Below are 26,309 nucleotides of genomic sequence, written 5' to 3'. Positions count from 1 at the left end.
TCCCCGGGCCCAAATTGCAGAACAAGCACGATCGTCGGCTCGGAGGCCAGTTGGGCTGAAAAAGCTTGCACCACTATAGACTAATGATTTTCACGTACTTCCCCCTTCCAGAAATCTGAAGTTTGAAAATGAAAAGAAAAATATGGAACTCTACACCCCCTTCAGATTTCTGAAAAAAGCGGAAAAAGCACGCGAAAATCATGAGTTGTCTTGCCCTTGGGATGCTCTGCCTGGGCCTTGGTGGCGTATTTGGTTGATGCGCGGTATTGCCGGCATAGCCCACCGAGGTGATTATCAAACAGATAGGGCTGGGGCGTGGGAGCGGAGGCGAGGCGGAACCGGGAAAAAACACACACGATTATGGCGGCGGACGTGCATGGCATAGCATGGCATAGCATGGCATAGCATGGCATAGCATGGCATAGCATGGCATAGCATGGCATAGCATGGCATAGCTGGCGAAGCTGCCGGCGCGGGGTCGCCATCGTGACATCACAGGCCGGCTGCTTTTGCGGGGAGGATTCGTTAGTTTCCGAACAAGAGCGGGCCTGCCCGGGTCCTGCCGACGCACAGTGGGCAGAAGACCGGCGGAGGCGGCCAAAACTCTGGACGCGTTTTGAGCTCCAGAGTCGCTAAACAGGCCTCGAACCGAACGTGTGACCCCACCAATGGATTCCTCGTTCGGAGAGCAATCCATTGGTGGGGTCACACGTTCGGTTCGAGTCCCATTTAGAGACTCTGGAGCTCAAAACGCGTCTAGAGTTTCGTCCGCCTCCTCCGGCCTCTGGCCCACTGTGCGACGCCCCGGCCCGTCCGGCCCGTCACAGGAGGGGCGCATATGCCAGTGTGGTGGCTGATGGTTCCGCGGTCATTACAGTGTGATACATGCCAGACTGCGTAGTACTGCGTCATCCTGAGTGCAGTCACTTCGCGCCGCGCCGCCGCCGGTACACTTGCAAGCACTCGTGTGCACACTGCGCGCAAAAAGAAGGAAGTGGCCTGCATTTTTGCATGCATCTGGGAGAGAGGAATAATGAAATTAAAGCATAAAGGGGAAAGATGCAAAAATTCAAAAGGCAGCCATGTATCAGTGGCCGTTGGGCGTAAGGACGTAAAGTCACATGGGAAACCCATTGAAAATAGGTTGTTCTGTCCGATGACCACTCATCGTGTTTCTCTATGGAGAAAATGTTAAAAATAATCTGTTTTTCTCTGGACCAGCTTGTTATATCTCTTTCTATAGCGGACACCTGCATGCAAAAACGGGACACGGATTTTACGACGACGGATTTTTTTTCTTCAAAACAATGCCGGCATGGAATTCTGCCCCCTGGAATAAACCTTCACTTCACGCGGCGTGGTTCTGCTGTGATTCTGCATACGTGCATTCTGCATTGTGCGGCCCGGCCGAGGGCCCAGCGCCGCAGCCATGGCGCCCACACTGGTGAGAAACGGGACGCCGGATCTGTTCCGATGCATCGCATTGCATCGCGTTGCATGGCACGCGTGCGTGACTTTGAGCTTTCCATTAGGGCCGTGCTATTCGCACACGCATCGGGATTTTGCAACTCGGTTCGGGGAAACAAACAGAGAGAGAGAGAGAGAGAGAGAGAGAGAGAGAGAGAGAGAGAGAGAGAGAGAGAGAGAGAGAGAGAGAGAGAGAGAGAGAGAGAGAGAAAGGGAGAGAAGGAAAAAAAGCACGAACAGGGAAGGCTGCTGCACGTTGTCAGGGGCATCGTGTGTGCATATAACACCGAGAGGGAGTCGTGACAGACTTGGGAGTCTTCAGCGAGAGAGTCATGGCCCGGAGCTGCATATGAATAAAAGCGACAACTTCTGACGTACACTGTGAAATAAGTTGTGCCGAATCGACCAAATTTGTTAGTTTGAGTCTTTCTTTGACTTTGTAATGAATAGAGTACCATCTCAGCCTGTAACATCACTGGAATCACAGCGCAAAAGCGACGCGCTGACCGCGGATCGGCAATGACCGAAAACACCGGCAATCACTCAGGTGTGAAAAACAAAACAAACAACAACATCGCAACAACCTCGGCGAAGATGCGCTGGCCGTTGAACAAACTGCGGCCGACCCGTGGAACCGCAAAGCGGTGCAAAGCTCCGCAAAGAGCAAACGATTTCTCACCTTTCACGACCGCCCACCGCTAGCCCACCGCTAGCCCACCGCAAGCCACGGCCTGGCCACGCACACATCGCGCCCAGTTTGCTCGCCTGCACCAATCGGGGGACCGCGCAGAGCTCCGTCTTCGTCGCTCTGTTTCTCTCACACTCGTGGGGCGCCCCGGGTGGTACTACCGCATGCGAATACCCGTCGAGGAAAAAAAATGAGAAAGAAAGTCCTTCTTTGTCGCACTTGATGGGATTTCCGCATTGGTGCGAGAGAGAGAGAGACGACAAAGAGGCCCTGTGTGCTGATTATTCGCCACCGGACCGAGGGGACCAACATGCCGCACTTGATGAGCGAGCCACACAGTGGTTCCGATGTCCCTCTCGCGCCCACACGCGACGCCCGCGAGTGCGAGAGAGACAGAGCGCTCGGAATGACTCTGCGAGAAAGTCTCGCCTGAGAAGGCGGTGATGCGCCCGCCGGTCCCTTCCCTTCCCCGCCAGGCCGGCCAGGCCGTCTTGCTCCTGTTCGGTGATGAAGATGATAATTTCCCGCGCTGCGCTTGTACAGTCATCCGGCCTGATCGTTATCGACGTTATTATCGCGCGGATCCGCGAGGATCGACCCCGTGGGAATGCACCCCCACTCCCCCTCCCCCGGCCAGGCATACGCCACGAAAGTTTGCGTGTCGGGGTCACCGCCGGCCAGGCCAACACCAACTTGTTTTACCGCGCAAACGGCGGCAGGTAGCCTAGCTGCGTTATGGGTCCAGCAGCTTTGGTTGTGAATTGAAAATTTAGTGGTGTGGTAGCCTAAAAATTGCATTTCTGGAACCGATGTAATTGTTTATAGTGCAGATCACTTCCATTGCCGGTTCAGGATGCGCCGCTGAGCCCAGCTTGCCGCGGCGCGGGTCACGCGCGGGTCGGAGGGCTCTGCGCTTATTAAGTCATGCTGAAACGTGATCCACTGCCGCCATGCCGTCGCCATGCCGCGCACCCCGAGGAGGAAGCTCCCAGCCCGGTCACACCGTTCGCGCCCTTAAGACCCGCGGGACCGCGTCGGCCTTCCCCGTGCCCCGGCCCCACTGGGCCCCACCGGGCCCCACCGGGCCCCACCGGGCCCCACCCCCCGGCGTCACGCCCCAGGGCCCCAGGGGGGCTTGCCAGCAGGCGCACTCCGAACACTCGTCACTCTGTCTCTCTCGCACTCGAAGGGGGCCCCGCAGGGGTGCGAGAGAGACAGAGTGACGACGCACTCTCCGGCATCAGCCCGCAGGGGCCGTGCAGGTCGCGGCCCAGTAGTCCGGCCAGCCAATTGACAAGGCTGACCCCCCCCCCCCTTTTCCTGGCCGGCCTGACCTGCTGGCTGGACACTCGATACACGAAGCAGTGGGGTGTTTTCAGGCACGCCGTATCAAATGGGCCGAAGATACGGCATTGTGACGTCACCGCCTCGCAACACGACTTGCACGTTAGGGCGCCGCGCGTTCGAACACAGCTTTAACTGCGCCTTAATGGCGCGCGCTAAACAGAGGGGTCAGAGGGCCGGTCAAGGAAAAACTACTTTTATGTCAGCTTTCGGGCCGGGCGACCTCAATAATCATCTGGTTGGAAATTGTGTTGCTTTGCTTTGAGGCTTTAATGTTTGATGCTTTAATGCTACGAATGTTCAATGGAAGAAAAAAAGTTGGAATTCCAACTTCTCAATGGACGATACCTTTTTCCTTGAAATTCGTAGAAAAGTGCAAGACAATTTAAAAATTGAAAAAAAAAAACTAAAAAAAAACCATTGATGTTTATTGACCTCTCCACCGCGTAAATTTTGAGTTTCCTCCTGACGGTCACGTTACTTTATTCATCCCGGAAAAGCGACAGCCAGCAAAAATAAAAAAAAAAAAACGAAAAAGAAAGAACTTATCTGGATGTCATTAATTTTTAATTCGGCATTAAGGGATGCGTTGCGCGGGGCGCGCGTGTGCAGGCCATAAGTCTCGGTTCATCTCCGATGCACGCGTTCGTCGTAAAGTCCGGGAAGCAATCTGAATCAAGGACACGTCTCGGTGGAGTGACGGCCCAAACCGTCATCATTGCGTCACGGAGGAATGGTAAGGGGATGCGTCGTCCCGATACCGAGATGATGATCTAGCCGCGGCAACACCCTCCCTCACATGCATCACCCGACGAATGCCACGAGTCGCATTAGAAGATCTGAACATGCGCGCGACAGCAGTGGGCGGTACTCAGTGAGAACCATTTCGATTTCAATCAAGTGCTGCGGCAAGGGTGGTAAAAGCCAAATGTCTGAAAACCGGTCGTTTGGGCGACTAATTGCCGTCGAAGGCCTCTCTTTAACACCAACCCGTTGGGAGTGCGATTTTCCGGCCTACATCGAACACAGTGGCCTTCCCTAGTCCGGCCTCAACACGATTCAGAAAACAACCTCCACTCCAAAAAATAAAGTCTCTATTTATCGCGGCGCGCTGAGGGAGTGTCGTCCGGACGATATTTGCAGGGCGCTGGCTGTGCGAATAAGGCGACAGCCTGGGAAGGGCAGACGCGGCGGGACGCTGCTGCACCGCTACACGCGTATCCGCGTCACTCCACGCAAGGGAGTCGCCGGGACACATCTGGTCGACCTTTTCCGCGCCTTTCCGCCTGCCTCACTGCCGTTCTTTCACTCGCACGCAACCCACGTAATGAATGAAGTCCCGTCGATCAGTCAGGGTCCTACACTAGTAAACAAGTCTTTTTTTTAAAAATTTTTCGTCTTATTGTAAGCTGTGCACTTTCCAAAAAGTGGAACAAAATTTTCCTAGTTGACTTTTTTTTGAAAAGAGGAATTTTTAATGAAATGTTACTAATTAAAATAATGAAAATTTACAAAGTTTTAGGTGTGTTGGCCACTAAGTTACATACAAAAAAAAAATCAATTGAAAGTCAGTAAATAATCCTCGACGACAGGCCGTGGGCTGCAACATGCTCAGCCCGGAGGCGGTCTGCGAATAGACAGACGAAGAAGCATTGGGCGGCGCGAAAGTCCCCGCGGCTGATCTTTCCATTGGCGTGGGATTATTGTGTGGTGTCGGGCCGCAGGGCCGGCAGGGCGATGTAACGACCGCTGGACTTCCTTTCGATCGAGATTTGGGACGGACCAGCGAGCCCGCCCCAGCGGCCCGGCAGCGGGTTGGCTCCGAGCGACTCGCGCTCCGTCGCTCCGTCTCGCTCGCACGCCAAAGGGACGCCTCCACGAGTGCGAGGGAGACAGCGGCTGCTTGCAGCACGGCGGCACGGCCTCGTCATGGCCGCGGATTGATGGAGTCGTCTCGGAGCCAACACGCCACGCCACGCCACGCCACGCCACGCCACGCCACGCCACGCCACGCCACGCCACGCCACGCACGCTGCACAGCAAGTCCGGCCCACGGCGAGCCGAATCTAATGCCCGCCAAAATAGAGGCACAAAACGGTCCAAAAACTTTAAAGCCACCAAGCAGAATTCTTAAAAAAAAAAAAGGTTTTAAAAATTACTGCTGTAAATGTTTCAGTTAACCAGCAGCGCAGAACTTGAAGTTCTTTTCAGTTAAATTTTTGATTGGGAATGTTCTAGTTAGTTTGGATGTCACTTTTTGAAAACAACCCATAAATGTTTCTGCGCATCGTGTTCAAAAGAAACGCCGAGAAAAAAAAACACACAGACACACGCGACACGTGTGCGCGCACTCGCGCTGCCTCCACTGCAACATCTCCACTATGTCTGCTCCTTTTTTTCCTGGTCAGGTTACTCCGAAATTAAGAGGGTTTCGCGCGCCGCGAGTCGGAATGCAGCCCTGCCTGTTGCACGGCGAGGCGCGGAGGCACGCCGACGGTCGTCCGAACGGTGCTCTGTCTCTCTCGCACCCCGTCGCGACGCCCCCCGAGTGCGAGAGAGACGGCGCTCTGTTCGGAGTCGTCCTGCTGGGGCCACAGGCCGCGTGCTACCGCCGCGTGCGGTGCGGTTCCAGGTCTGCAGGGCAGGCCGGGGCGGGCCGGGGCGGGCCGGGGTCAAACCGTGGCTATTAGGACACGCTACCACCTGGGCGGCCGTTCACGCACACCACATACGCCGCGTTGCACTACAGACAGAAAAAAAAATCAAAAAAAAAAGAAAAACTGTTTCACCGAGAGCGCAAGATTTTCTAGATTGGCTTTCAGGCTGGGCTCCTTAGGTTAGCTAACCGAGATTTCAGACACTACTTGTTAGGGCCGCCTTGACCGTGGCGTGCTTGCCTCTCCCAGCGCGCTGCAGTGGTCGGGATGGAAGCTAAGCTAATCCGCTCGTTTATAGCCCGTGGGACCTACACTGACCCGGCCAGGGAATAACGCACGGCAACATAGCGGCGCCGTTTCGGCAACAAGATTCGAGTAACGCGGAAAAGAACGAGCACTTGGTAGTGATAGCACATGATTGCGCGTGGCATTGTGTGTGAGTGTGTCGGTGTGTCGGTGCGTGCGTGTGTGCGCTTCACATGCAGCCTGGGCGGTACCGCCAAACACTTGGGTTACGTTCACAGTGATTGTGGTTACGGTAGCCAATGACCTTTCCGCGCACTCCTGACTCACCTCGACAAGAGCGTCGCCGTGGACGCGGCCAGGACGACGCGCTCGGCGCGAGCAGCGCAACGTGGACATGGACAACGCACGTGATACGGGTGTGCTTGCAAAAGACGGGGGAGGGTGAATTTCGACCAAAAGTCGGGTGCCAAGCAGTTGGAGCTATCAAGTTGCAGAGGACGAGTACAATGGGACACTGTACGACATGGGACGAGTGCAATACCCGAAAGCGTCAGCAGTGCAGTGTGCAGTACTCAGTTCACAAATTTTCAGTGCGTGTAAAGTTTGGGTTTCAAGTTGCCTCTTCTTTTAGGAAAAAAAAATCCTGAAAGGTTATTAAACGGTTACTCACCGGCTGCCAGCAGGAAGAAAACAAATTCCCTCATTGTGTCATCCAGTCGACCGCTGCAGCTGGAACAGAGAGAGACTCGCATGAAAAATGGCAACGGAGAGGTGTCGCTGGGGCACATGAGGTGAGGCGCCACTTTTACGGGACCAGCAATACCCGGCCCGACCCGGCCCGACCCGGCCGGCATTTCGACCGAGGACGGTGAGCCGCTTTCAACTCGACGTGTTGACACCCTCACACCCACGCCACAGACTCGTTCGCGTACTCATGACTTTATGTCACTTTTTAAAAATAGCACGTACATCGTAGTTCTTGGCATCCTGCACTTTTAAAATGAGCACTTTTATAAAAATGCGCTTAAAGAAAACCCACATAAGCATAGGCATTTGAGTAGATTACCATCTCTTCCTTTGGATCTTTTTCTCCTTTTTTTTCTCAAGTTCGTGGCTTTGCTATTCTGACGTTTCTCCCCTTTCGGTTCTTTCCTCACGGTTCGCAGTGTTGCCCCACCGGGCGGCATTAATGGCTTCATTTACACCCCAACCTGAGTCCGTTCCACATACAATCGTGCCTGTCGTCGTCTGAGTTGCCACTTGCCACGCCACGCCTCGCGGCTCACGTGTCACAAGCCGGGCGACATGGCTGACCTATCTCAAGCAACGCTGTTCCCAGAAGCGGGGCGACGGCGCACGATTCGAGTCTGCCGGGCGTTTGCTGAAAAAGAATGGCTTCGCACGGGGAAACGGCTAAAAACGCCTCAGCCCTTTTATGCATGCTACACAGGTACAACACAGTGCAGCTGCTCTGTCGTGGCTGAGCACGCCTAGAGATGCCACGGTTGAGGATGGACCCAGAGGTCCCAGGTTCGAAGCCCTGTGGCGCCACTGATTTATCAAAATTCTTTTAAAACTCATTCACAGACATTATTGATCTTACAGATGTCACATTTAAGCATTGCCTTAAAATTAACTTTTTATCCCGTTTTTCCTTTCTCCCTCTCGCTAATGAATGCAAAAGAGGCAGAAAACACGGTGTCTGGTGCGCGCCACTGTAAACACGGATGAGGTCAACGGGGCAACGATGCGACACAGGAAGTGGGGGCGCTACACGCTGGCAAGCACTTCCAATTGCCTCGAGGCGCAGCAAAGCGAGGCAGGCAGGGCCCGCCATCGGCACGAGCTAAATAATTTCATGATTACACCCGACCTTTCTTTCTTTTTCCACTTTTATACACAAACTGTTTTTTCCTTTTCTAAATTTTATCGACAGTAGAAGTTTGATGACACTTGAGACAGATCCGCGATTTTGGCGCGTGAAACGCCGTTTCCGTAAAGAATGAATCCCTGATCTTTTTTCTTGTTCCTCGCAAGAACGAGAAAAACTGAACCGTTCCTTTTTTCTGTCGCTGTGGAGTTTGCAATTAATTACTCATGGTGTGACTCCCCGTCCAGTGCCCCCCCCCCCCTCTCTGGAACGCCACGCCGCGCCATGCATGCGACGAAGTGCGACACAACACAGCCAAGCGAAACGGAACCGCCGAGTCGTGAGTTCGGAATAAAAGCTCTTACGCAATTTGCGGCGGGGAGCGATGGCACAGCGAGGTGCCGAATTCACACTACTCTTTCAAGAGAAGGTTTTTTTTGTTTAAAAAAAATGAAATGCATAATGAGAGTCTACTGGAAGAGGTCCGTTTCCTAAACAAATGTAAGGAAGGTCGAAAATTAATTAAATTAAATTTGGTGAAGCGGAGGGGTTAGCTCATGTTCGACATCTTCAAAATTGTTCCGGTTTAAAGTTTATTTTTCAGGTAACTTTTCTGAAAAAGTATGAAGCGATACAAGCTCATTCCAAAATGAAAGTTGCAAATTGTAAAACTGACCGCACACACTTGCAGCGCAGGGGGCACGCTTTGTCTTTTCCAATCCGTGCTGCTAATTGATGTCCCCGCCGGCACGCGGCACGCGGCACGCACCGAGTCCCGAGTGCCAGTCTCCCAGGCGCTGACGCTGGCTGACGCGCTGTCGGGCCGAGGCCGGCCAGGCCGGCGAGGCTGCCATTGTTGGGGTGGTCCGGGTCTTCCGGAAGGATCGGCCGACAGCCGCGGTCCGCCCCTGCAGCCGCTGCAGCCGCTGCAGCCGCTGGGGCCCTGGCCCGGCCACGTAATCCCACGTAATGTAGCGGCCTGTTATTAAATCGAGATCCGCTCTTTAAGTCCGATTAGCTTCCCTTTCCGACTAACTGGAGTAACTGGACGAACCGATGCAGCCGCGCCGCTGCAGCAGCACCTCCACACCTCCGCCTGCCTGCACAGGGCCCTGGACCCCACGGTGGGCCAGCGCAGGCGGCCGAAACTCTAGACGCGTTTTGAGCTCCAGACTCGCAAAACAGGACTCAAACCGAACGTGTGACCCCAGCAATGGATTGCTCTCCGCACGAGGAATCCATTGGTGGGGTCACACGTTCAGTTCCAGGCCTATTTAGGGACTCTGGAGCTCAAAACGCGGCAAGATTTTTGTCCGCCTGCGCCGGTCTTGGCCCACGTCCATGTGGTGTCGGCTCGTACAAGCACCTCCTCTCCACGGCGGCGAGGGTGGCGGTCGGCGCGGCTTTTGAGGTAATTGCAGGCACAGCGCGCCACCTACCGGCGCGGTCGTGAACGTCGTAAACGTCGTCCTCGTAAGTTGCGAACGCACTCGGTCGCCGCGAGCATGCGGCAGGCCAACGGCAGGCCAACGGCAGGCCGCGCCGCAGCCCGCTATCCGTCACCCGGCGGCCGCGCGTGCTGGCTGGGCACCGTGAGGCACGCCGCCAGGCACGCCGCCGCGCTCGTCCCGGACGGTCCCGGACGCCGAGTGCTGGGGCAGGGCAGGGCTGCCTCCGAACGGCACCCTCGTCGCTCTGTCTCTCTCGCACACCCTCGGGACGCCCCTCGAGTGCGACAGAGACAGAGCAGCGACTGTTTGAGAGCAGCCCGCGGGGGGTCGGCAGGCGGGAGCGGCAGACGGTCCCGCTGACCCGGAGCAGAGCGGAGCCAAGCCGGAGCAGCCGCGTCTTATCTGACTTGTGGGCGCATTGCCTTGATTTAATGCGTTCGCCGCTCTGCCTGCCTGCCTGCCTGCCTGCCTGCCGGGCCGCATCGCGGACGGTGTCGCGGCGTCGCGGCGGCCTGATGGCGTTGGTTACGTCCTCGCGAGTAATGCCACTCGCTTCGGAAGTGCCCGCCTGTGCGGCGCGGCGCGGCGCCAGCAAACACAGTGGAGGGGAAGGACTGGAAGAAAGAAGCGGAAAAAAAGAGGAGTGCAGAAGAAGGCGCGGGTTCATCCAGGGGATGAAAGGGAGGAGGACGTCGACGGGCAGGGAGAGGAAGAGGAGGTGCACGGGGAGGCGGACGACGAGGGGAACAAGATAGATTGCCTGCGACCGCAACCCGCGGCGCGCGCGCGACAGCGTCACCGTTACTGCGTAATTTGGGACCCCGATGCGCATCTATATCGCATCCACACGACGCCGGCGTCGCGACGCCCCGCGCCGCGTCCCGCCACTGCAGCAGGCGGCAGCGCGGCAGCCGCAGGATTGACGAACCGCAATTATTATCCGGAGAAAACCCCTGCCGTGGCGTGGCGCGCCGCGCCGTGCCGCGCGCGTCCAATGACGTAATCCGATCCGCATTCGAATTTCGCGCCCTTCGGCCGGGATGAGAAATAACGCGCTGCGCGGGCTGCGCGGGCTGCGCGTCAGGCGCGGCGCGCTTTGCGGCTTTCCCAGTGACAGCGCTGTGTGCGCGCGGTGCACGCGGTGCACGTGCACTGCAAAACGGGGCCGCTTAACACGCTGTGCGTCCAGATATGCAAATGAGCAGGGCGTGAACTGGCCGCATGGGTGTTGACGGCGCGGCCAAGGCGCGGCCGCCCTTCCAGGCCCGCCACGCCGCGGCGTTCCCACGCGGTCGCGGGGCGGGGCGGGGCCTGCGAGCGCCGTGGGGGCTCTCCGTCGCCAAGAGACCGTCTACTTCCGAATGCGCCCTGGCGGAGCCCCGGCGGGTTGATTCCGAACCGGATGCTCCTCTCTCTCTCTCAGCCCTACGGGACGTCCCGCGAGCGCGAGGGAGACACAGCGACCAGTGTTCGGACCCAGTCCGCCGGCGGTGTAGCGCTGCCCGCTAGTTCCCCTCTGGTTCCTGCTCGGCCTTCCGACCCTAGGGCCTCCTTGGCCCCCTTGGCCCCCTTGGGGGCGGCGGGCTGCAGCGGGTTGCGTGACCGTAGCGCAGTCAGCGCAGTCGTTTCCAGGCGAGAGGACCCCGAGGCCGCCGCCAGCGCCGCCAGCGACTCCGGCGGGTCAGGGCGCCGCCGGCCCGGCCTCGCCAGCCTTGTGGCACCTTGTGGCGCCTTGGCGCCTTGCGAGGCGTGTTCACACGTTCGACGTGGCCGATCAGGGGCGCCGAGAGTCGGCCGTCGGCGGGCATACCCGCCAAGCCCGCTTCGTTCAAAAAACCCGCAGTTTGTTTTTCGCACGCAGACCGACCAAGCCAAAATTCGAACAGTGGGTTTTCCACCCCAGTCCGCATCGTGGAAACAAACATTAACAGTGTCCTCGGACCGGCCGCGCCGCGCATGTCAAGCAGCGTCGGTTGCACCGCGAACCTCGGCCTGGCCGGCCGGCCCCTCGCCGCGCTGGCTGCGCAGTCGGACCGTTTAATTTCGGCCACGTTCTCGGCCAGATAAGCAGTCGTGCGCCCAGCGGGCCAGCAGGCCAGCGCCGGGTCGAGCTGCCCCAGGCCTTGGCATCTGTGCGGGTGGCGCCGCCGCGTCCGTCTGTCCGTCCGTGCGTCTGTCCGTGCGAGCGTGCGTGCGTGCGGGGCGGTGGCACCGCCGCGCGCATGAAAAGAGCCCCGTTGTTGCGACACGGACTAAATGGAGTCGGATGAAAGATTCTAAGGCGCGCGACACGCCGCGCCGCCGCACGTTGCGAAGGCGTGGCGCTCGTCAAGACACTTACCTCCAGCACCGGCGTCGAACGGCGCACCCGGCGCGGTCACCTGTGACAAGAGAGGCACTGCGTCATCACCCAGGCGTTTACTCATCGGCACGGGACGAGGAAGGATGAATGGAGGAGTGCTCGGTCGCAAGGAGTGCTCGGTCGCAAGGAGTGCTCGGTCGCAAGGAGTGCTCGGTCGCAAGGAGTGCTCGGTCGCAAGGAGTGCTCGGTCACAAGGAGTGCTCGGTCGCAAGGAGTGCTCGGTCACAAGGAGTGCTCGTAGGCCAAAAGTTTAGAAGAAATGTAAACCAAACTGCGTTTTATTTTCTCCTTAAGTATGACAAGGAAATAGTCAACAAGCGAGCAAGAAAAGAAGCAGCCCATTGTGCTTGAACTAAGTACTGTTAGTCTTTTTTTTTGCTCTGGTTGAACGGCCCGACTACACGCGTGCACTAAAACGGCACTCTTTGACGTGGCTGACTAATTTGCAAGAGCGCGCTTGCGCCGCGTGTGGGCCCGGCCCGGCCCGGCCCGGTTGCAGTGGAGGCACCAACGGCGCAACACGATTGGCCCGTCAGTCAGCGCGACAAAGAGGGCACACACGCGCCGCTTGCTGCAATTGCATTTGTCCGTTCGGGAAATAGGCCGGGCCAGCTCGTGCTAGGAAGATTCAATCGGGTCACTCACTGCTGTCACTTCAAGTCAAAATGGTCCCAATCTTGACGTCGAAAATGGACGCCACTCTGGCACGAAATTGACTCTTCCTCCTCAGACAACATGCAATTGATATTCGAAGGCTACCCGCACGTTCCAATGAAGCCCTAGAACACACGAGCTCCGCTGAGAGCCAGCCGTCGGCAAGGGCGACATCATTGTCGTTTTTGTTTCCACCTTTTTGACGGTGCACTGCTCCCAGCGTGGCGCTGCGCGGGCTGGCCACTGAAGGATGAAGGCTGCACGCGAGGCGAGCACACAATTTGACACAATCAGCGGCACGCGTGCGGCACGCGCGCGCTTCGTCAACGCCGTGTGAAAAATGCATAACGAGGTGGCCGGGCCGGGCTGCCCGAAAATATGGAAGGCAAGTGAAACAGTAAGAAAGGTAAAAACTAACGGTGAGAAACGCTATGAGCTGGTGGTCGAGGTTGGGCGTGGCTTCGCGCTGTCGGGCCTCGTGACCCCCAGTGCGGGGGACACGGACTCGTCGCGCTGACCACCGCCTTGCCGCTTCAGCGGAGCGGCGAGCGACGACACACACTTGGCGCTCCCGTTCGGGCAGAAGGGTCGCGGTTCCTTCCTGGCGCGGCCGGTCGTCAGTTTGAGGGCGCATTGTTCTGCCGCAAAGCAGCTGTTTCGTAAATCCGATGCTATCTGCCTTTTCTCATGCCGGCCGGACAGGCCGTCGCGAGACGACCCCAGCCGGGGCTCCGGCCGGGCCGCGCCAGGGGCCCCGCCAGACGCCCAGAGTGAGAGGGGACGGAGCTCCCCACCGAGCAACTACTCACTTCATCCATTTCGTGTCGTACTCGCGCCCAATCTCACACATCCAAATCATCGACATCTGAAAGCACCTCCACGAAATCCCATCGAGAAGTCTTACAGTCTTCTGTTTTCAGAAACGAATGCTCAGTTAGTTCGCAAGTTCAAATTAAAAGTCTGGCAAGAGGCCTAAAAAATTACTACAAATTACTCGCGTTTTGCGATATAAATCGCCAACGCAGCACAGTGCAAGCCACCCATCGCCGTCACTCCTAAGCGTGAAATAATTAGCGTTTGGCCGAAATCCACAGCGGGGGACGCGGAACAGTGCACCTGTTTTGGCCGGCCAGCCTCCGGCCGCTGAAGCGAACGATAACCAGCGAGGCAGTGATCCTTATCGGGTGATGGATGAGCCGCGATTAAACGCTAATTAAAAGCGAATTAAACCGCCCTAGTTCGGCCGCCCGGTTGCTGCTGCTTGCAGGAGATGATGGAGGGTCCGATTGTTTTCTGTTGTCTCCTGCGATTTTTCGGTTTCGTTTCAAAACTGTGGCGCGTGAGCATGCGCAACGACTTCGGTCTTGAGTAAGTGCGGGCAATCATTTGGAAAGGTAAGGTGGCGGGTTGTTTCCGTTAATTTGAGAAAAGACACTACACGTGAATTCTTTTTAGGTTAGGTTGGGTTAGGTTAGGTTAGGTTGGCGTAAAATGTCTCGCGACGGTGCCCATTTCGACGATGCAAGTTTGCGGCGTTTCCGCCGATGACGAATGGCGAGTGCGGTGCGAGTCTGCGGTGTGAGAGCGGACGCGACGACGCTTCCTGCACTCAGAGACAATCCCAGGCAAAATAGGAAGTAAGAGGGCCTCGCGTTCCGTCCGGCTGGGGAGCGGCACGCCGACGGCACGCTTACGCAGGGTGACCGCATCTTGACACGGACTGTACACCGAAAGGCGAAGAAAGAAAAGGTTCCGATCTAATTTTCTGTTCGCAGCGCTGGTGTTTCACTGCAGAAACTGTACCAGTTAGTTCGTTGTATCCTGTCAAGCACGCGCGAAACAGACTCCGTTCCTAAATTGCGCCCAAACCCGAGGCAGGTCTTCGCACCGCGACGCCGTTCACCGTTTCGGGAGGCGGCTGAATTTCTCCGCGTCGTCTGCTAGCGGCCCGGCCCGGCACAGCCCCAGCCGCCCCGCTGCTTTCTCATTACGAATCTAATATTACATCTGGAAGGCGGTGCTGGGGCTGCGAGGCGCGGCAATTACATTTTCGCGGCCCATCGTCTCCGCGGTTGAATAACAAACGATTTTAGGGTCGATAGGCGGAAAGGACAGTGTGCCGGAGGGAGGATGCTCTCGGTGGGACACGCCGCGAGGTGGTCGCCCCGCGCTGCTCACTGACCGGCCCTCCGGACGGTGTGAACTGAGCAGCTACACTGCCGAAAAGGCTGGAAAAGTCCCGCTCTCAATTTCTCCTTTCCATTTGGAGCCGGGAAGGCTTGCGAGGCGGCCCGCCCGGCCCTCGGGGTGCGTGGGAGCCGCGGCCCAGCGCTTCCGAAGGCTCGCGTCGCCGCCCTGTCTCCCTCGCTCCCCCGCGCGGTGACCCACGAGTGCGACGGAGACAGAGTGGCGGCCGTTTTGCCGTTTTCCAGTGCCGGAGCGCGAAAACGCTTCCAGGCGGGAAGAGGCGGCTGAGACTGCGGCGCTCTGACCCCACCCGCGCGTGCAGGTCTCCGCGCAGGCCAGAGCGTGTCACCGCAGCGCCGCCAGCGCGGCCAGGAAACGCTCGACTGCCCTGTTGACGGGTTAGACGTCCGAGCCCCTGCAGCGTGGACCGTGCCGCCGAACACCGGTGTCGTGCAGTGTAGCCCACCCTCTTCTCCGCAGGCGTTTAGCACATGACATCAGCGGCACTGCAGTTCCGAGGTCACTATGCCGCTTGCGAGATGGGCACCGAAAATTCGGAATGGCACTTTCGAGTCCCAAATGATCGTGCGGTAATTTGCAAGTCTTACACGCCACGTGACGTCATTTGGCGCGCGGCCATCTCCACGGCGGGCCCTGGGCCTCCGCGCCCCCCGCCCCGCCGCCCTGGCCCTCCGTGGGATACCTTCCACAATGGGCCGCCCATCCCTCACACGGCAGGCCCTTCTCCCTGGGGAGGGCCGTGGAAGGGCAGGGCGACGGGCAGCCCAGCCCACTAATGCGGTGCGCTGCCCTTAATTCGAGCGCGGAAGTCCAGCAGCACCGGCAGCGCCACTAGCGCACCGAGGAGGCCAAGACCCTCGGCTGGCACTCCGAAGGCCATGCCGAAGGCCACCACACGCTAAGCCACAACCTCCGCAGTTTTTTTCAAAATGTGAAAATTTGTTACCAAAAGAGGGAGGGGTTGCACCAAAAAAAATTGTTTCTTCATTTTTTATTTTCTAGGTTTTGTAGAAATATCTGACAGATTTTTTATCAAGAAAATGGATTAAAAAAATTCTTGCAAAAACCAAGAAAAGCAAAATTTTTCTTGATCCAAGAAGTTATTTTTTTGAGTGTGGTTCCAGGGGTTTTACAGCGCTAAAAAAATTATCCAGAGCCTCCTTTCTAGTCCTGAATTCTTATCTCCGAGTCTACGCCTAGTCGTGACCTATCTTAACCCGTGCACGGCTCGCTCTCAGCGCTCAGTCACAGGTGCGCGGCGGCGGAGCGGCCGCAGCGGACAGACCAGACGGAACTAACCGCGCCCCGCGTCCCGTCCCGCATCCTCCGCGGGCTGCTCGGTCCCACGCCGCAACGCGCCGCGACGCGACAGGCCGCCCGGTGATATCACAGTGGCGCGCCGCGAGAGCGCCGCCGGCCATCCCCCCTCTCTGTCCGTCTCGTTAGCGCACAGCCAGAGCGACGAGGACAGACGGTAGCGTTTTCACGCAGCCCCGGAAGAGCCACCGGGCCTAAGGCAAGACGCGCTGGACGGCCAAGCCGAGTTGCTGGCACTCTGTTAATCAGCAGCCCTGCGGTCAGGGTCGGTGTCGGCCCGCTCTCGCCCTGCAGCCTCACTCCGAACACTCTGTCTCTCTCGCGCCTGCGGGGCGCGCAAGGAGCGCGAGAGAGACAACCCCGCTGCGGTGGCGCGATTAAGTCCGAACCGGCGTCGCCACGCCCGTGCCTTGAGCCTCGAGCGCTATTCGGACTATTCGGCAGCGGAATTGGTTCCCGTTTCGAACGGTCGGAAGGCCTGAGCGACGGCAGCAGGGGAGCCATTAATGTTCGGAATGGCCGGCGGCCGAACGTGAGCAATGAAGTACTTAGCGGAGAGGTCGGCTGTTTATTTAGCAAAAAAAGCACAGCAGGGCGGATGATTACTAATGAAAATTAAAAGTGCACGCTTGTTTTACGAACAAATTCGTTTCTGAACCTTGGACAGCATTTTAAGTCTGACCAGGATCATACGATGATGACTTGGTTCGGATCCAATTGATACGATTACTGTTCCATCGTGTGCCCTCTGTGACCGGGGTTCGACTCCCGGTAGCCCCCTCCTCTCCTTTCCGCCTGGGCTGAGACCTTTCCCGGCAGATACGCTGCACCTGACACTGCGGCGCCGCGCAGCCGCACACCGGTTTCTGCGCGGCCAGCGGCGCCACTCGAAAAAAAAGCCGCTGACATAAATTGACGACTCTGGCCGGACGGTGCGGACGGCGTGCGCCTCGGCGTGCGCGGGTTCACGGGGGGCACGCTTTCCTCCACGCCGCAGCGCGCCGGGCCGGGCCGGGGACGTGAAGGCCGTCTCCGTCTCCCTCCCGCGCAGCGCGCAGTGGACGGGCCGGCCACGCCGTGGGAGCGACGGCGACAGAGAGTCGGTCTGGACGGACGCGGCGCGGAGCGGGTCCGGCAGAAAGTATGCACAGCAGGTTGAGGCAGGACACCCGCTCGCTCGCTCGCTGCGTGGCCGGCAGCACGCCACCGCGCGGGGCCGCGCCGTTGTGAATGCAGCGAGCCCAATTAAAAAAGCCACTCCGTGAGGCAGGTGGCCGCGCTTTTCGTAGCGCTGGTGCTGCGGGTCCAAAGTTGCCGGCACGCGAGCGAATCATTGTTTCCGAACTGGTGGCACTATCGCCTCAGCACGCAACCCGGACACTGCCGAAAACGATCTCGTTCGGTCGGACCGCAGAATGACCGCCGAATTTGCCTTCCGAAGGTTCTGCTGCGCCGCCTCCGCTCCACCGGTCATTCCTGGTCATTCCTCTCCCTCCATTCCGTTACGGCGATTCGATACTATCGAGATATCGTAAAGTAGTCGGCCGGTGCATCTCTCTGCTCTGGGCGAAAGTAGACGCGGTGTGGCACCTCATTCCATTGCTTTCTTTCCAGAAGGGCAGCGCAGCGCGTGTGGCCGAGCGACGCCGAGCGACGCCACTTTTCACGGAAAGGGCTGCAGTCGTTCCAGATTAAAATAAAAGCAGAAAGCGGCGAGTTCTTCTTTACCGGCTTGCTTGCCTCGCAGACCTTGATTGAACACTGAGACCAAGAATGAGACCACCATTTTTTTTTGTAACAAAAAAAAACTGATTGAGGCTTAATTTTCGAGTTCTCACTGGACCCCCTCCCCCTCCCCTTTCCGCGATCCAGCCAGCCCCGCCAAAAATAGCATAACGCTCGTGACCCACATGAAATTCGCGCGTTATTCAAACCTGACGTCATAATTATTTTAATCACCCCGGTCTTACGGCTGTGACCACAACTTATATTCCCACGCTGACCGACGGAGAGAGAGTCGGTCTCTGTCTTCCTCGCACACACACATATACATGCACACACACTAACACACACACACACACCCTCTCAGTCTGTCCCTTTCCTCGGTGGGATCCGAACCTCGGTTTTTCCCTTGCACCCCGTGTTGCTCCTTCCTTCTCGCTCCGCACGCCTCTCCCACACACAGTGCATGCTCTCTCTCGTAATCACCGCAGTCTTTCATAATATAATATTTTAACCTTTTTTCTCCCTCTCTCCGCTGCCGTTTCTTCGTCTCTCTTTCTCTGCGTGCGTGCCGTGCACGCCTGACCTTGGCACACAGACGCACTCACACTGCCGCACTTTGTGCTCTACGCGACGACGGGGACACCCGAACGCCATCTCTCCGGAATACTACACTCTCAGAAATACATTTAAAAAATCTACCATATTTGATGGTTATAGTTTCATTTTCCTTGTCATGTTGAGGACTTAAAAGGTTGCTCAATTAAATTTTTTTTTCTCTGTTTACGAAGTTTTAAAACTGTGACGATTTTAGATTCAAACTTGCAAACCAAAATCAATGACACCTTTGGCTTGACTTCTTTTTTTATTTTGGTTGGGAGCAACTTTCTGAACAAGGCGGCAAGATTTGTATCGTCCGGAGAGTGGCTGGCGGTGCGCATGACAGGCGTGTGACGAGTGGCGGCGACAGCGCGACGCCGCGACACTGTGACGGAGGGCCGGCGAGGGCCGCACCGCGCTGCCCTGGTAACAAGGACCACTGCCTCATCTCAAGCCTGGTTACCCCCTGATAAGGTGTTTCCGTGGCCGGGGATCAGCCCGGCCAGCCAGCACACCGGGCCGGAAGTTCCCCGCGGTCAGTTCCCCTACTTCCGGTTAGCGGTGCCCGTCCGAGCCCGTGAACATCGAAGAATCGCCAGAGCAGCTCCGCCATGGCCGCGCCACCCCCGCCCCGACGGCCAGACCGACACCGTACCGGCCAGCTACACTGCCAAGCGGCCGGGCGGTTCGCTCGGCCCGCGCTACCGTGACACCGCCGACTCCGCCGACACCGCCGACTCCGCCGACGCCGCGGATAGCGACATGACCGGCGAGTTCGGTAACCGATGCCGCGCGAGCCGCCGCAGCCAGAGAAACAACGTGCTTAGCCACACGAGAATTGGTGGAGGAGGAAACAGATTAAAGGTGTCGCCCCTTCGTTCGCGCTGCATGCAACAAACCGAAACAACAACAACAGAAAAAAAGTATCATAACTGCACAAAAAATGAAAACAATTTTCCACCTATTTTCAAGACGTTGTGACTAGGGCAAATTAAATTTTGATTTTAGACTCTTCCGAGCGAAACGAACGCTGATTAAAAATTAAATTAACTAAGCACGCGTTGCTAAAAAGGGAAGTTCGAGTGCAGCGCATACGCGGCGAGAAAATAATAGTGTGTTACGGAAGCTGCACCGCAAAACTATAGGCCTCCGTCACCACCACCGGGTGGCCCGGGGCTGGCCCCGAGGCTTGCCCCGAGGCTTGCCCCGAGGGGTTCCCATCCGTGGGTGCGCAGATTTCAATCTCACACATTATATTCCGCCATTTTTCGGGAATCCGCAGCGGCCTGGCTGGCTGGCGGTGGCCAATGAATGCGGTCCTTCGTTGGCCTTTCTGGTCGCCATTACCATATAATGAGATGGTGGGACTGACGCGCGCTGACGCGCTACCGGCCTTGTTACACGAATATGGAAATGGCGGCGGTCCCCGCGCGGGGACAGGCCGGCGGACCGCGCTGTCATTTTCGTTCCGAACACTTTCGGGCCCGGCTGTACCGGCCTGCACCCGGAGAAAGCAGCGCCAGTTTGCGTGATGATAGCGGAGCGCAGCCGCCGGTAGTCCAACAGCCCCGAAATTGACGAGGCCGATCGGAGGCAGTCAATCGAGCAAATCGATCCGAGAGAACGTCCCAATTATTGGTGGTCGCGGATCGCGCTGTTGTCCGGCGAGACCCGGCGGCTGGACCCGGCTGGACCCGCGCGCCTCTGCGCGCCATCGGTTCACCATTGCGCCACGTCCGAGAGGCGCAAGGCGGCGCCAGGCGATTTGCTAACGTGTCTGTTTCCTGTTTTACCCACTAGAGGGCGCTGCCTTGCCGCCGCCACGGCCGCATCGTATGAGTCCGCGAGGGACGCGCTGATCACGAGCCCTGCCTCCGCCGCCTGGCCGCCTTGCCCGGCCGCCTTGGCCGCCTTGGCCCCGCAGGGATCAAAGCGCGAGGCTTTTAGCGCGGATAGCCAACGGACAGCCGGACACGCAAAAGAACAAACACTGCCAAAACTTTGGTTAAAGCACGAAAGTATTTATTCAGTCATATCAGGCCCTCCGGCTGAAGCACCCTCACCCTGTGACTGCACACCGTCGCGGTGGGTCCAGTAGTTCACGTTATACCGCTAAGCAATAACATTCCCGCGCATCGACAAACAAGAGCGGCTCCTTTACGAGGGAGCTGGGAGATTTACGCGGAGGCAGCGATGAAACAGCGCTAATGCTCGCTGCGATGAAGACATGACGGACTGCTCGTGTGTCCATAAAAGCTACATAATTGTGGACGGCTTCACCTTCGCCGCGATGAATATGTATCGGCGAGATTAGGTGACGCGGTATGGTGATGAGGTCGATCGGCCGATGAGCAGAGCGAGGTGTTCGCCACACGCAACCACCCAGAACCAAACGACACTCCCTCGAGACCGCGGCAATGACAGAGTTTACCGATTATCCGCGAAGACAGAGTCGGGCGGAGTTCACCCCCACACAACGAAAGGCTCGCCTGATTCAATAAGTACAAGAGGGGTGTCCCTTCAGTTTACACCCACATAAGCCCGAAATTATTTTTTCCAAAATCTGGGCTGCAGAGCTGGTCAACCATTTTTTCGACAGATATTTTTTGAACACAAACATTGTTTTTTTTTTCTTCTTTAAATTTTAACCGTGACTTTCTTAAAAGGGCGTAATTTTTCACCTGCAGTAGTTTTTGAAGTGTTTGCGCACGGTGTTTTGCTCCGCATTTTGCATCCTCCCCTAAAGAGCTAAACACCCCTCCGAGGCGGCCCACTCGGCGGGCCGGCCGCGGCGAGGACGGCAGTTAGCGAGCGGGCCGCGCCGGGTAAGTGGCGGTCAAGCTGGACGAGACACAGAATTCCGCCAAAGGCCAGCCGCGACGCCCTTTTTCTCTGGAGCAATCCGAGCCCCAATAAGGGCGAGACATGTGGCATTAAGAGCGCCGTCTCCCCCTTGCATCCTCATTAATACATATTTAGGAGTCCTGGTGTAACGGGACAAAAATCGAACCTGCTGGTGCTTTAAAAAATATCGAAAGTTACGACTAAAATTTAAAAAGAAAACACTGCCCAAAGGAAAATTAAATTTTAAAAAATTTGTCCATGTAAAAAAAAATTGTCTATCTTAAAAATATTTGTCCATCTTAAAAAATTTGTCCATTAAAAAAAAATGCTGACTTTACAAAATTTGAAACTCACCTCTTGCTTCCGCCGTGACGCTCGCGTACGATCCAACGCGGGCGGGCCTCAAAATCCCAGACCCACCCACGACACGGCACACATACACACACTCACACACTCGCACACTGAGCACTTGGTCACTCGGCACTCCACTCCGCACTCCACGCCGGGCCAGGCACGGTGGTGGGTTAATCCAATGGGGAACGCGCTTCACCGGGGCCGACTGCACTACTGATACAGGCAGCGTGCCGCGGTCCTGAGGCGCCTCCAGCCGGCCCCCCTCCAGCTCCAGGACCGCTCCAGGACCCGACCCGACGCAAGGCGCAGCGCGGTGGGGCGCGGCGCAGGCCTCCCTCCAGCGGCGGAGATGCTACGGTCCAGGGCCCCGCCAGGGCCCCGCAGGGGGTCAGGGGTCAGCGCGGGGGCGGCGGGGTCAGTCGGCCGGGGACTGCCCACTGAATTTGGCGGTGTCGCGACGCGTAACCCGCGACCGGTGTGTGCTCGGGAGCGACATGCCGGCCGGAGTGCGAGGGCAGGGCGTGCCGACGCTGGGTATGAAGATCTCCAGCTCCGGGACCTGAAAAAGATTATTAACAGTTCACTGTCGGGTAATTATTTTTTTTTGCAGAGACATCACTACGAAAACCAATGAAATTTCAGTCAATTTCAATAAAACTTTACTAACAGGGCCTAACACAGTCTTCCAGACTCTGCCTTCCCTTCCGCTGTGCTGCACTCTCCACGGCACTGTAAGCCATCGCCGGGCATCGCCCTGCAGAAGCATATTGGGCTTGGCTACCTAATTAAAGCCCCGACACGTTCCCAGAATGACGGGACCTTTTAGGGTTCAGTATCGCGGATCGCACCGCACGTAACACGGAGAGGCCCCCCCCCCCACCACTTCCGTCGCGTATGGCAGTATGGCAGTCCAGATCGCGCCCCAGAGATTCGCCCGCAATAAAGCAAGAATCCTTCGGCGCTCCGAAGTAGTAACAACGAGTTGCGTGAGCCTCGACAAATGAAGGAAGCAGGAACGTAATCAAAGTTTATTGTAGGTTTTATTGTGATTCGGATCGGGAAAAAAAGTTGTGATTTTTTCCTGTGCGGTGAAGACCGTCGTTCGACGCGACATGACGCGAGTATGGCGATATTTGGAGGGTGATGATCACTGTGCACTGTGCGTAGGTCGGGAAGGAGGAAGAGTAATCCGTGGGATCCATCGTAATCGAAAACTACAGGGTGTGGGAGTATCCGACGCAGCTTTGCTCGCATAGCCATGCAACACACCAAAACGTGGGTGCTATTGGTGTGAGATTACGTTCCTTTGAGTTGACCACAAATTACAGACCTGTGACACCTTACAAGTGTTTTCTAATGATTTTATTGTGTGTTAGGGTCTGGACTTCCTACAATGATCCACTTAAATTACCTTTTTTTAAAAAAGAAACACTTTGCATTTCCTGCCTTCCCGTGCGTGCCGCTCCGCCAGGTGTTCCCTTCCTCCTCGCAGCGCGAATCCTCCTACGACACACTCGGCCTGCATCGCGCTGCCTCGACAAAAGGGAGAACACGCACACACACACACACACTCACGATGTGAACGCGCACGTAAGAGGGCGCCCCCACACGCGGATCGATAGCAGGTACCGCGGCTGTCTCTGTTGCACTCTGCCCCGTCGGCGGGCCGACGTCCGGAGCGACGGAGACGGCGATGTCTCGCCTCCCGGCCGCGGCGTGCAGGATTCGAACGGGGAACCGGAGATCTGCTCGACGACCGCTCAGGGAGAGGGGGAAAGGTGTAGAGCCCGGAATCGGAGTGCTCTCGACGACCGTCCAAATGAAAAACGGAATTCAGCTCAGGTGAAACATGCTTTTAGTCGAAATGTCCTTTTTCTAGCAGTGCACGTGCATTAATTCGCCTGGGCCCGCCGCGCTTCGACGTCCCCTCGAGGTCACGGCGGCATCAGCGATTACACCGCGCAATGTTTTGGAGCAACGCGGCGTTGCCGAAATATTGCTGCGTTCGGACGAGACACGCGGCATGCCCGTGCACTCGCCAGCGAAAGACAAAGCTCAACTCTAATCAGTGACTAAAGATGTCCGGATAGCGGCAATAAAAAAGGTCCTTCGTGCCGCCCGTCCCCCAATCACGGTGCAGCCGTCACGCCAATTAGCTTACAAGTCACACTCAGGATGCAGACACGGTCTTCATACAAAGGCGTGCCTGACAATGACTATTCTCCGCCACCACGGCACATCATAGTCTCGCAGGGCTTTTCCAACAGGTGTGTGTCTGTGTGTGTGACATTTGCCGAGTGCCGTAGATCGCCGCGCCCTCTTCAAACGTGACGTGAAAACCGAAACTAAAAATGCGGTGCGACGTAAAGAGTCCGGCGAGTAAGACCGGTCGGAGGGCGTGACGTCGCCAAGGGTCATCGCGACGGACAAGACAATCGTCGGGGTGGTGAAGCGGCACGGGAGGCGCCACGGAGAAGTGCACACGGCGATCTTGGCCGTGGCGCCTACTTCCCCGCATGAAGCGCCAAGACGCCTTGAAAAATTCAGAACGCGGCAGTAGTATGCGACGTCCATAGTGGCGGGTGGCCATGAATAGGCCGCCCATTTTGTTTCACCCGCGAGTTCTCCTCATGTTTCATGGTCGGTGGATGCCTATGAGACCACGGTGGTGTTGGCCGTGGTCGGTGCACCGCCAAAGTGCTGAGGAAGCCCGGTGGACCGCAGCGGCATCGCCAAAGCATCGCCTTTTCACCGACATTACCCGGCGCAGGGCGGTGTAACACTTCCGATTATTCTCACACGTGTTTCCAGCTTGCCGCTGGCCGTCCTGGGCGTCCTGGCCGCGCCATTGCCGTAAGATCCGGCCATTTTCGTGGCCATCCTGGCGAGGCGGTGGGAGCCTGCGGTCCTGCAGCGTGGTGGGCCCGGACGGCCGGGGTGTCTGCGGTCGGCGCGGGAGTGTGGGGCGTGCTTACTACTGGCGCGTGGCGCTGTCGCTAATTCGACCGGCCACTGCTTTACAGTGGGTGGTGAGATGACGGATTCAGTCAAGCCGCCAAGTTACAAATGCCTTGTTTGTATTCACCACAAACATAAGTTTTAAAAGCGAAGAAATTGATCTAATTTTTTAGCGCAATGTCTTACGCCCCGCTTTAGGATGGTCCCCCCATTCCTGTAAATTCAATGCGTCGTTTGCAAAGTGCTACGAGAGCGCCGTGGGCGGGCCGCGCTGGCCGCGTGGAAACGAAGCATCTTTCACTTTCCTCACCCCTTTCTCAGAGCCTTTTTGCGAAACGCGGCCTTCGCCGCCATTGCTAACTATACGTGCCGAACGCTCTTGTATTGTTCGAGGGTGATCCGAGCCGTTTACACAGCCTTGCGTAACGATTCGTAACGGGGAGTCGGAGCGATGATCGCACGCACCAGTGCCACCAGCTTAGTGGCCGGTAATCTCTGTGTTAAGTCGCTCTGTGGAAGCGGCGCCGTGTCGTGCCACGCCGTGCCGCGCCGTGCCGCGCCGTGCCACGCGGAACGCTGACGGGACTCCCGGCAGTCCAGTCTCTCAAGGCGACGACGCCTCTATGCATAGAAGGGCCTGCAAGAAAGGGCAGCAGATTTTAAGAGACCATACTCGACACCCGGAGAAAGCTACACCGCCACGGTGCATAGAGTAAGTTTTTTCTCAAATTGAATAACCGATTCGGTTCACCCTGCCGCTCGCTCGCCGTTCACGCGGTGCCCTCAACTCCCAAGTTTACGAGCCGTTGGACCTGCTTCGAGCTCTGGTCGTTCTGCCTCTCTCGCACCCCCACGGCACGCCCCTCGGTGCGAGAGGGACGGAGCGAGCACTGCAAAGGCCGCGACAAGGAGGCCATGCAGGCCGCGCCGGCGATGTCCAGACCGTCCAGGACGGACGGGGCGTCCTTGTGCAAGACTAGCGACATAATGTGTCTCCGACGGTCTCCGACCTGTCCGAGACTCATGTCGGCCTGCCTCCAATTCAGCAGTGCAAACCGATATTACGCCACGGAGATGAGAAAAGTAAGCGATTGGATCGGGATCGTGGGACGGGGGACGGCGACGCTCGTCGGACGCGGAGTAGTCAGCAGCCGCGGTTACGCGCGCAGTCATCATGGGTAAATGAGCTGTTCAGTGGTGCAAACAACGATACCGTGGATGGCTCTCTCGGTGTTGGCGGTCCTAGTGTACTTACATTCTCGTCCGACGGCTTGTCTATGGCGTGGTGGGTCTGCAGACGACACTTCGAGAATCTATCCTCTTCGGGCACCTGGTCCGCGGTAAGCGCTCCGGCATGAATTAAATCAACGGAAATAGTCAGGGGAGCTGCTTATCAGCTTTGGTGATCAAGGGCATTCATTTCTTGATTACGGATGCGTTGCCGAAACGCATCTAGCGTGGCCTCATCCACCGCGAAGCTTGTTAGAAGCGGGCTGAACTGAAATAGATGTAGGTCAGGCCGCCGCGCCGCGGTCCGTGCCATCCCCGTCGGTCCCCGTCGGTCCCT

The 26,309-nt window shown here is 57.3% G+C and overlaps 1 protein-coding gene across 1 annotated transcript in view; it reads right to left on the bottom strand.

Annotated features, from left to right (window-relative positions):
- The window catches only part of LOC117652589 (mucin-5AC-like), a 49,040-nt gene extending 27,064 nt beyond the window's left edge, over positions 1 to 21,976 (bottom strand). Inside the window, exons 1-3 of the mRNA XM_034397620.1 lie at positions 21,785 to 21,976; positions 12,065 to 12,104; positions 7,073 to 7,131 (exon numbers count right to left, since the gene is read on the bottom strand). Coding sequence (XP_034253511.1) covers positions 7,073 to 7,106 — 34 coding nt within the window. The 5' untranslated portion in view covers positions 7,107 to 7,131; positions 12,065 to 12,104; positions 21,785 to 21,976. The remainder of the gene's footprint in view (positions 1 to 7,072; positions 7,132 to 12,064; positions 12,105 to 21,784) is intronic.
- Between the last annotated feature and the right edge of the window lie 4,333 nt (positions 21,977 to 26,309).

This window comes from Thrips palmi, unplaced genomic scaffold, assembly GCF_012932325.1.
Source record: "Thrips palmi isolate BJ-2018 unplaced genomic scaffold, TpBJ-2018v1 HiC_scaffold_7, whole genome shotgun sequence".
Classification (NCBI taxonomy): Eukaryota; Metazoa; Arthropoda; class Insecta; order Thysanoptera; family Thripidae; genus Thrips; species Thrips palmi.
Note: the sequence above shows the minus strand (reverse complement) of the source record. Positions and strands in the feature narration are given on the sequence as shown.